Below are 11,444 nucleotides of genomic sequence, written 5' to 3'. Positions count from 1 at the left end.
TTGGTGGGATTGCGTTGCCTCAGTGACCTGCAAACCTAAACAGCCGTGTCGCTTTCTCAGCTGTTATGTCAAAGAAAACCTAACAGCTGCTGTTTAATGCTGTAGGCTACTTGTAGCATGCTCTGGGATTTTGGCAATAGAATTAATTTGCTGAACAAATACTGTGATTTAAAAGTGTCTGTTATTTCCATGTACTGAATAAAAAGCTTAGGTAAGTGGAGTGCAGTCTTTAAACAAGTAAAACTGAGCTCTTACAAAGACAGTATTATAGATGGCTTCCTAATCTGCTGACTTAGATCAAAATAAAACTGCAGAAACAGCTTACAATTAAAATGAGAACCAGAGGAATCACCTTAACATTAGGAAGGAATGAAATATTTAGGAATTCACACAAAGTACTTGGTTTACTTCAGTTGTTATGGTGACTATACCTTTAAATATTTTGGAATAAAAATACCATCTGTTTTGATTCAACATCTTCTTTATATACACATGCTCATCCTGTTTAAATGCTTTGACTCAGAGGAAGAACTACTTTCAGCAAATACATTCAGTAAAGAGTAAGTGAGAGAAAAGTTACTACTTGTAGAATGTGCAAATTTAGATCACATTGCTGCTTGTTTCGAAGCCCTGCAGCACTGGGTTTGTCTGCAGAGCCTCAATGGCACAACTGGTTCTAGCTATTTTAAGTTAAGAATCTTTTTTCCTTTAGTTATCCAGTGTCAGGTGATGTTCATGGAGGCCCGTCACACTTCAGATGGTGACAAAGAAGAACAGGCAGTTTAATGCTACCAAACTAGGGGTGTGTCAAATCTCTCTCTCAAGTATGATAAACTCAATGGGGTTTTCTATTTTTAACCTCCTGTTCTTTCCTTTTGGCAGAGTAATCAGTGTTAGCTGAGCTCTTTCACTGAATGAATCCAAGCAACACTGTTTGTTGCTTTCTGAAGTGAGCAGCGGACCTTGTAAGAGCGTATCAAGACTTCTTTAATGTATGAAGTCCCCTTCTGAAACACGATGTCGAACGAAAGCAATTTGGAGCGGACACTTTCTACAACAACTGTCAGTTCAGTTGCTGTCCAGGCTGGGGACTCCAGTATTGTTATAGCTATACTTAAGGTAAGGCAAGAATTACTAACACTTTGTTCTCAGCTTGGTAGTTTTCTGCTACTCAGTGGTTACTACTTCTATTAAATATTCTGCACAAACGAACAGCTATATAGCATAAAATGATAAGGCATATGCCTGTAATTAATTAAGTAATGTTTAAAAAGTCTTTCTTATGAGTTAACACTTGTTTCTGTTCAAAACTTCTGTTTTTGAAACACAATAATTTGGCCAAAATACATAAGTTTGTTGAGGCAAGGAATTCCTTTTGCTCAGTTTAAAAAGTAACAGATAGCTGCAGGGTGCCTTGAAAATGTATTAATAATCATGAATATTATCTTTTGAGGTATTTAAACCATAACTAAAATGACGTTTAAATTGTACTTACTGTTATATTATTATTGATACCAACTTAACAAATACAGATTGTGTATGTCCTTTTGGCATGTTTGCTGAGAAAAGTCACCTAAACCGGATAACGTGTGGTTATTTTTGAAAGTGAGTTCGTATTCCCACTTGTTTTCTTAGGAGTCCTTATGTGTCTGTAGCTGTGCTTATGAGCACCTAGAGGCCTGCTTGTGAACTGGCATCTGCACCTAGAGCTTGCACAAAATTTGGCATGTGGAGTAAAGCCGAAGGTGCTTAGCTACCCAGCCGCAGTTGGAATTTGTTGGCAGTCTGATTCTTCATTCTCAAGGCAACTTGGAAAACACCCTAGCCTAAGCCACTGGTCTGACTGTAACGCAGCATAAGGCGATAATGCGTTAGGGCTGTCACCGCGGGTTAGGGCGATTATTCAGAGCGGTGTACTGTTCCTGCAGCGCTGCCAAGGGAGGGTTCTGTCCTCTCAGGTCTCGCCCTTCCTGCAGAAGTTTGTCTGCAAGGACAAGGAGCAATTCTGTTGCAAGGAAGATGAAGTTTAGGGTGAGGGCGCTTAATTCTCCTGTGTGCCATGGGATCCGTGTTAGCCTCCAGTGACATCACTGCTTCATTCTTTGTCGCTGTCCTTTACCAGTGTAGTACTTCTCAGACTGTAGCAGTTTTGTAGCACAGAGAGGATCAGGAAGTCCTGGAAGAGAACTGGGTGTGCTTTGGGTTGCTGTCATGCTGCTTTACTTTCTGTATCCTCTGGGACAGAGTGAGATATTGGAGTTTTAGTGCCTGTTCATAAGGCTAGTTCTTGTGCCTGCTGCTAGGTGTTCATTCCCTCTATATCTTCAGTATGTAGCTGTGTTGGATTTGTGGGCTAGAAATAAGACTGGAGATTAAGGCTTTTGCCTCCACTGTAACATATTTGTTCCTGCACTATACTAATTTCCTTAACTACCTGTGCAAGCATCAGCTAAAAAGGGAGATGAGTCTGTGAAACCTTTTCACTCTGTTGTGATAATCTTACTCTTCGTAGGCAAAAACAAAATTGCAGTAGAGATCAGTTAAGACTAGAGTCTGAGATCTTGACACGTTTCTTCAAACGAAGTAAAGTGTATATTGTAACTTCTGAGTCTTGATCCTGCAACTGAATACGTGTTTATGGATCCCAGTGCTCCTATGACCATAGAAAGTATGTATATATAACCTGAGAGCAAGAGTCTGTGTGAGTAAATCAAATGAAGGAAAGCTTGTGTTTTCTGAAGCCCATAATTGTTTGCTTATTACAGTGTGGAAAATGGGTGAATCTTCAGCTGGCTGAATCAACACCAAATTTATTAGAAATTGGCAGCAATCAAGATGAGACTCAAAAGCTACTGCAAGATCACGAACTCCTCCTGGCTAAACTTAAGGTAAGACATCTGATAAAGCCATCCAGAAATATTTCTAGCCTTTACAGTTCAGGTGTAACAGTGCATACATGCAACAGTGACATAGGCACCTCGGCCTCCTGCCACAATCTCTTTGCTAGGGAGCTTCACACAAACCTATCCAACCTTCAATCAGTGAAATAGGTCAAAGTTAAGCCTCTGTACTGGGACACTATGCTCGCTAGTAATTGTTTTTTCTGACAGCAGTAAAGATGCACTATTTTTTTTTTTATGCATTACCTTCAAGTCAAAAAATGACTGTAGCCTTCAGTAACTGATAAATGTAATGGAATTTCGAGATTTTTATTTGTTCTCCAGTGTTGTGAAAAGTTTATTTAGTTTTTGATAATGGCTGTAAACACAAGCAATCTCTTTATAAGTGTGAAGTAGATATTCCAGGCATGTTTTTATTGAGTACTAATTGAGGTAAGTTATGGCAGGAATGATACTGTAACATTAAGTATTGCTTGTCTTGAGCTAGGAATATTTTAGCCCAGCAGCAATGCTGAAAACACAGATGTAGCGCTCTTGAAAGCAGAATATATCAACAGTGACATTTGGACACAGAACAACAACATGCTTACATGAAAGAAACTGAATTATTTTAAATGTGTATTTGTGACATAGAGAAGAATCTGAAGGCATCCCAGAAGGCAGTCTGTTTTCCTGATTCGATAGGGCAGATGTTCATCTCTGCAGACAAATAAATTCCTCTAAAATCTTGGAGCTGTACAAGGCAGCATCTCTTAACAAGTTCTATCTAATTTTCTTGCGATTGCATGAAATTCAGACCTACCAGAGCAAATGTGATCTGGTGGACAGCGGTTTCCTTCCTGTTATACTCGTGATCATGTACTTCCCCAGCCATGATACGTTTCAAACATATGTGAGGTAATTTAATACAGTATATGTAGAGTGTAATCTAATATGCAGATACAGTGGAATTTGCATAGTATGAAGAATAGCCTTAAAAAAAAGAGGAGGGTGGTTTTGCTCTCTTTACTTATGCAAGTGCCTGATCTTTATTGCCATGAGTGTCAGACCCAGGCACCCTGGGAACAAGCTGCTGCACCCTCTTTGAACTGTCCAGATAGCTGGGTTCTTACACACTGACAACCTGGAGAAACTGATAGTCAAAAATAATTTTAAAGGCTAGAAAAGGAAAACATCATAATTCTAATCCTTAAAAGCAAAAAAAAGTTCAAATTACATTTTATCACAAATATCATACCTTAAAATATTATATATTTATATTAAATGTCCCATTTGCTGAGAAAAATTTACTGTAAATATTGTTCTATGAGAGATCATGCAGGTGTTACTGAGAACTTAACCATAAGCACATAAACAATGACAGTAAAAAATTAAGTACGCTCCTTAGACTCCAACTTGAAACCATGTATTAAAGAAAACAGAAAGCAAGAAAAAAATATATTTTGGTGGATGAAATCCCTAGCTGCATCCCCAAGCTCCATTATATTCTTGTTTTCAATCTTTAAACTAAAAAAATGTTTTAGGTACTTCTTTTTATTAAAAATTACTAAAATAATGAAAAAATTGAATAATCCAAAAGCATTTGATGCTCCTGATGCTAATTCAGATGTTTGACCAGTATAATCTATAATCTAACTTTCTATTCTCCAATTTCTATTAGTCTAGATGCATATTCTTATGAGAGCCTTTAGTTTGCTTTTCATTTAGCAATGTTTATCTTGTGTTCTGCTCACAAAGAAAATTAAAATAATAAAATATTCACTGATATTTTAACTAATATTGGTGAAAATACTAAAATTTTTCACTCCTATTTGTGAGGCGTTATGACTGTGATTGTTTGAACCCAGATGACCAATCCTTATTCAGTTCCCCGAAGCTTAATAAATTCAATCAGAAAAACTTACTGCATTATCTATTACAGGATGATTATGAGTAACAAATATCTTGGTTCATTATTTCATATTTCGTACCTGCAATCCTTGTAGAATTTAGCATTCAATAATGAACATTCTACAAAAGGATTAAGTTCAAAATGACTATTTTTTCTCCATTAAAAATTAAAAAGTTCCAATAATACAGGACTGCAATTTCATTGTAATTCTTACTGACTGTGCATTTTTATCAGATATGAACCTATGTGCCTTATAGTAAAATTTGTCAGTAATTATTCAGTCCAATGTTACTAAGTCTAGTCATCAAAAGTTTTTACAAGAGTGAGTCTCAGTCCTGGAAGTATTTATTATAATACTTTTTTCCACTTAGCATTTGTTCATGAATTATGCATTTGCTATGTGAAGATGGATAACGTCAAAGAGCTCAGTGTTTCAGTATTGAACGTATACGGCCATAATTATTTAATTATTTATGTAAGGATAAAAAAAAAATTTGAAATGTGTGCAGAAGAAAGCTCAAAGTACAACATAGCATTGCAATTTTTAGATAGTACCTGTTTTAATAGTGTTTTGATTCTCTTTTGTTTTTTTTACCCTCAGTGAGCAACATAATTTCAGAAATTATAGCAGTAATGAATTTATAGTATAACACTGAGTCTGCTTTGAATTGCTTTCCAATTTCTCTTTTATTTTTTAAATAAATTTCTAAAATAAATCATGTTTCCTGACACTAAGATATTGATCCTGGATACACTTAAACACATGCTTAACTTTACTTTGCTGATTAGTTTAATCAAATTCAAAATTAAGCTTATGTGCAGGACAGGCAAAAATTCCAGAGCTGACAAAGATTTACACATGAAATTAGTCCTCCATAGTGGAAGAATTAGATGCTTAATATTAAATACATCTTCAGAATCAGTGCTGAAGAACCTGTGCACTTATAGGAGATAACTTATGGAATATTTGACAATGCTGGCAGATAGAAATATGCCGTGTCTTTATTTCATATTATATTGCAAACTCAGTCTGGGTTTTGATGATGTTTTTTGATTTTTTTTTCAGCTACATTATTCTCATCCTGGTACGAGTATTGTAAGTTGTAATCAAAATATTCACGCCAAATTCTTTGCTCAGCTTCATATGTTGAGGAGTCACAGGTGTAAGGAAGGACAAAATTTGGCACAGCAAACAGTAATCAGTTCACAGTACTTCTGAGGCTACAGGAAAAGGAATGTAATACATCTGACTGTTCCAGGCAGCTGTTCCTGACTCAGCAATGCTAACAGGAGTTCAAAAAAAACCCTAAAAAAAACAATTTGGCACTTAGGTATGCAGATGATACTTTAATATAAGAGGAGCGTAATTGTTAAATGATAAAGTACAAATTTTTAGTATATTTATTTTCTGATTTTAATGCTCAATTATAGTGATACCTAAAAAATCGGTGCATGTACATCATTAGGGCATTAGGAAAAAAACTATCCAAACTAATTTCCTTTGATAGAAAGTACTGTGTTGTATTTATTATTGATTTCAATTTGTCCCATTGAATTTGGGTATTGGGTCCACCCTACTATTTTAATGAAAAGCAGAATGAAAATTTTCACAAGATCTCCATTTCAAGTATTCATGGGTTAAGAAATGGACATATTAGTCAAAGAATAAATGCTGAGCAGGAAATAGTAGATTTGAGACTAAACAGGAACACGTACGTAGTGTTACTACATCTAGTCAAATTTCCTTTCAATGCTGTCTTTCATTTATATTTAGAATAGAGATATTTTTTATAGCTGGAATTATTTTATTCATTTTTCTTAGGTTGTCATACCGACCAGTAATAACCAGAAAATTAATGAGATTTGTTTAGCGATAATGATTTAAAAGGTAAACTATAGTTCAGTTGCTTGATTTTGTTCAGTGAAGCCTAAATGATCAGGAAAATTTGTATATGTATGTCTTTTCTTTGGCAAAGGAGTATGCAGATTTGTTTTCCTTCAAACATAAATTTGGTGTTTGGAAGTGTTGAGGAATTGTATATTCTTTTTTAATTGATGAATTAATTTGACAGTATTTAGGCCCTGCTGCTGCCAACACTTAGATGTCAAATTACTGACATTAGTTAGAGGTTCCATGAGCTGAAATGAAATGTCTCTTTCGAACAAAGCTAAGAATAAACATATATGTTTTCATATTTGGTACCATAGCCCTTTCTGTTTGTGATTTGACCCTTCAGTAGTCTAAATTAATATTTTCTGAGGCTGTTTCTCTAAATTAGACCATATCAGCAGTTGCACTTTTGATGAAAACACCATTTTCTTTGATTTCGCATAGTTCTCATTCACATTGTTTGCCTCATCCTTGTTTTAGATCACTTTTGGTAGAATTTTATTATATATAATTAATGTATTTATTATACATACATCTATGTTTTGATACATCACTCTTTACAATTTTAGAAACCGTGGAAGGAATCACAAATGGAAAAACCTGTGATACAAAGATGTCAAGGGGTAAAATAATATTGAGTGTAAAGCAGATACCCCTTTCTCTGCAATAGACTCCTGTTCTCTGTGATTCAATCATTCCCAACAGCAGCGATGCCCAGAGAAAATACTGCCTTTGTGTATGAATCTCCCAATACTGTTACTTTCTGGAGCATTAAAAAAAGCGTGAGTTGCCGTGCTTTTGGCTACAACAATGTCACAGTCCCCCCTAAGACAAACAGCGTTATTTTTGATTTGTCTCCAAAGTTCTGTTCTTGTAACATGAAAGAGACTGTAGACAGGCAGAAGCACTCCAAAATAGAAACAATTATAGACTATAAACTAAACTTTAAAACCACCACCGTAATTAATTTGGCCCGTGAACCTGCAGATTGCTCCTAATTATTTTATTCAATTCACAGAGCATAAATTGCAAAATAGCAATTTATATGCTAATATCCAAGATAAATATATTAGAAAATTGTATTCTTCAAAAAGCAGCAATATGTTCATTTTTGTATTTGAAATCTTTTAAATAAGTCTTTCAGTTAAGTTTTAAAAAATCATAATAATGCTCATTTTTCAGTAAATTTATTATGGAAGAAATTGCCTGTTAATATCTCGTCTGTGTTACTTTCATTTAAGTACAGAGGTACCCAGAATGCTATCAGCAGTAAAGGTCAGCTGTATTTTTGTTATAAAGCAGACTTATTTTTGCAAGTGATTTGAAAAAAAGGAAGGGAAAAGGTAAGATTCAATAAATACTTTCAGTGTTAGTTCAGCTCACCAACCAGCTGACCGTATTTGCATAACAATTCCCACAGAAATAGTATTTATCTCAAAATAATTTTATGACTACATTTTTGGGCTTCAAGTTAATAACTTTGTATTGTATAATTTCAGTGCCATCTATAAACAATAATTCATTTTAGCAGCATCTCAGTGAGGAAAATAGATTATACCTCTCAAAATCCCAAGTCTCAGTCTTCACTATGTCCAAAAGCCAGACCTCTGTATTATGTAAAATGTGAGCTAAAGTGTGAAATATAGCCCAAAATAATAATGAAAAAGAACATGGGGAGGAGAAAGGAAAAGGAACCACTGAGCAGGATCACGGTTAAAATAAACTAGGTATAATTCCAAAATTACCAGAGAAGTATGTAATCCAGTCAGCTACACATATAAGTCTGCTCTGAACACTTTGAAAAGCCCAACACCTGTTCCAGGACATAACAAGAAAAGACAGAAGTAAACGGGAAGAGGAACAAAAGGAGGAGTGTTTTCCAAAGCTCTATCTTTCCAGAGCAATTTGATAACTAGTTCTGATGAGAATATTGCTTTCGTAGAGAAGGAAGATGTTCTATAGCTTATCTATGTAGATTTCAGTAAAGAGTTTGGTATGATAACACATAGGAAATTATAAATTAAGCTGGAAAAGATTGAATTAGTACAAGAATTAGAGAGTGGATAAGCAGCAGATTAAAAATAGGAGACAGACTTCTACTGAAAGAGGACGCGTGATATTGGAAGGAAATTACTTTTTTAACTAGTTAAGGTTTTCAAATCTGGGACATTTTATTTCACTCATTCGTTATTTTGTGAATGTTGCTGGCACAATAAGGGTTTGAGAATGAAATCTGCAGATGACACAGAATTAGGAATTATGGGAACAGGAGAGGGAGAAAGTCGTATACAAGAGTAAGCAGAAGAACATATAGTAACAGAAATGCAAAGTTCAGCAATCCAAAGTGTGAGATGATGCAATTAAAGTGAATAGCAAGAATTTCTGTTGCAGACTTGGATCTACTACTTGTCTGTAAAACAGCTATTAACCACCAAAGCAGTGTGCTGTGGAAGCGGTGTAGGATCCTATTGTAATTATAGAGGTACTCTGAGAAGAAATTCTCCTTCAATTTAAATTGAAGGACAATGCTGGCATAAGGATAGATATAGTAAAGAGATTGTGAGTAGAGTTAGGCTGGAGAAGGTTTTTAACTGTCAGAGAGATGTCCCAAAACAGCTTTCCAAAGGAAACAAAGGCAGCAAGAATCTTGTATGATCCTAATGATTCTGACCAGGAATACAATATATTCATGAAAAGGATTGTGTGAAATGGTTGCTTCTGAGACTCAGAGACCTGAATTCAATGACTCAGGTACTTTGTAATCTTAACAGAGGATGAAACTTCAAGGATCTATGTTTTATTGGAGTTCACCTGCGCTTCTGAGATCTTGATTATATATTATATATATTATATACTACAGCTAATAATTTAAATCTGTGGTTCATGTCAATTTAAATTACTGAAAACTATGAATTTATGTTCTTAATTAGATGGAGTCAAGAGCTGACTCAGGAGTTTGGTTGTCTCCCACTGAAATACTATGCCATATTTCCTCTTAGACAGGCATTTTATGGTGATCCTGTTGCACTGATGACTGGGTTCAGGAAGCTAAAGATAGAAGCTTTACTGACGTACAGTTTTAGATTTTTTTGATAAACAAATCAACAAGGAATTTTAGGAGAAGAGAAGGCACTTCCACCTACCAAGTTCTGGCTATACCTAACTGCAGACACTCTGGTATGCACTATTCAATGATTAAATTCAGATTACATACCCTGTTTGCATTATCAGAACATAAACTGTCATCTGATACCAGCAGGCTTCTGATGTGGGCCAAACTGTAAGAAACACTGTTAAACCTATTTTATTAGGAAGCTTTAGTGATTCAAGGTGTTGCTAATGCCTGGAGGCCACAGACATCACAAGACTGGACCTGTGGGATTGATTCACCTTTTTTTTTTTTTTTTTTTTTTACTGATCAAACAAACAAAAAAGGCACTTTCATGCAGTGAAATGGGGAAAATAAGTTTTAGGTTGAATTAAATAGTTCATCCCTCTGTAAAATAAAAATACTTGCATTCTGATTTTTTTAAAAATAATTTGAGCAACTTTTCAATATGAATGTAGATATGTTTATAATGAGACTGGTAGAATAAAAAAACTACAAATATCTACCAATCATGGAAAAAAAAAAGTGAAAATGTAGAATTTGAACTATTTTTAATTTACATATAGATTAGTCAAATACTTCTATGATATACTAATTATAACACTGTGGTATGCTGTATTTGGCATTCCGAATATTAGCTAGGCCTCAAGTATAAATTATAGTAAATCCGTATCAAAGTAAAATGGCTTCAGCATGCCTTGCTACTACAGTAACTAAAGAAGGGTGTAAACAGGACGCTCAATTGTACATATTCTTTATCACTGTTACGTCTTTCACTGTGGTTAAAAAAAAAAAAAAAAGAAAAGACTGAAGACACAAGCACTCAAAACTGACGAGGGGACAGTTTTAATTCTGTGCTCCCTCAGTCAGGTCTCCCAGCCTGATGTGAAGCCCTTGATTCAGAATGTGTGTGCACTGTGCTAGAGCTTCTCAGCAAAACTTGTACCTTTTAAATGATGTATTCTTCCCTTCTCTTGTTTTTAGAAATGACTAATTTGTTTGTTTTAGCTGAAACTTTCCAGAAAAGTCCAGCTTGACGCAAATCCTGTTATGTTAAATTTCATCCTGCACAGTTTCTTTGACAAATTCACAAGCAATAGAGAACAGTGTCATAACGAAAGGAATAGACAGCCATAATTTTAGGCATTACAGTCTGCATTAGACCTCAATGAAATAGTGCTAAAACAACAAAACCTTGAACTTTTCCTCCAAGAGAACATGCCAACACTACCAGAAGAATTCTGTAGAGCTCAGTTTTACTGAGCACAGACTAAATTCTAAACAGAGAAAACTCAGATCTTCTGGGGGAAGCAAAATCAAAGCACTTGTAAATCAGTCTTTCTCTAACCCCCGTCCTCATAAATCTTGTCTTTTCCTTCAGTTTTGCCTTTCAGGCTCTTTGGGTTGCAGCAAACACCACGCAGTCCCCTCTAGGCCCCTAAGAAGTTTAAGACCCATATGCGTGTCTGGTCCTTGCTTTACTCAAGAGTTCTGCAGTTTCTGACAGTGCTTTAGGCTCCCTGGTTGCTTGGTGTCTTGCTCCGTTTCCTCCACTTTGTACTTCAGCAGCTTTCTCCTGCTGAGTGTACTTAAATGTGCACCCAGGAAGGCACAATTTTCAGTCCCTCCAGAGAGTTTCACTAGCTCAGACTA

General features: G+C 35.4%; 1 protein-coding gene across 1 annotated transcript in view; it reads left to right on the top strand.

The window, feature by feature from the left end:
* The first annotated feature begins 503 nt into the window (after positions 1 to 503).
* Positions 504 to 11,444, top strand: part of CCDC141 (coiled-coil domain containing 141) — a 104,306-nt gene continuing 93,365 nt past the window's right edge. Inside the window, exons 1-3 of the mRNA XM_026111216.2 lie at positions 504 to 560; positions 883 to 1,119; positions 2,766 to 2,888. Coding sequence (XP_025967001.2) covers positions 1,018 to 1,119; positions 2,766 to 2,888 — 225 coding nt within the window. The 5' untranslated portion in view covers positions 504 to 560; positions 883 to 1,017. The remainder of the gene's footprint in view (positions 561 to 882; positions 1,120 to 2,765; positions 2,889 to 11,444) is intronic.

The sequence above is a fragment of the Dromaius novaehollandiae genome, chromosome 7 (genome assembly GCF_036370855.1).
Source record: "Dromaius novaehollandiae isolate bDroNov1 chromosome 7, bDroNov1.hap1, whole genome shotgun sequence".
In the NCBI taxonomy this organism is placed as follows: Eukaryota; Metazoa; Chordata; class Aves; order Casuariiformes; family Dromaiidae; genus Dromaius; species Dromaius novaehollandiae.
The sequence above is the reverse complement of the archived record's forward strand: the minus strand, read 5'-3'. Positions and strand labels throughout refer to the sequence as shown.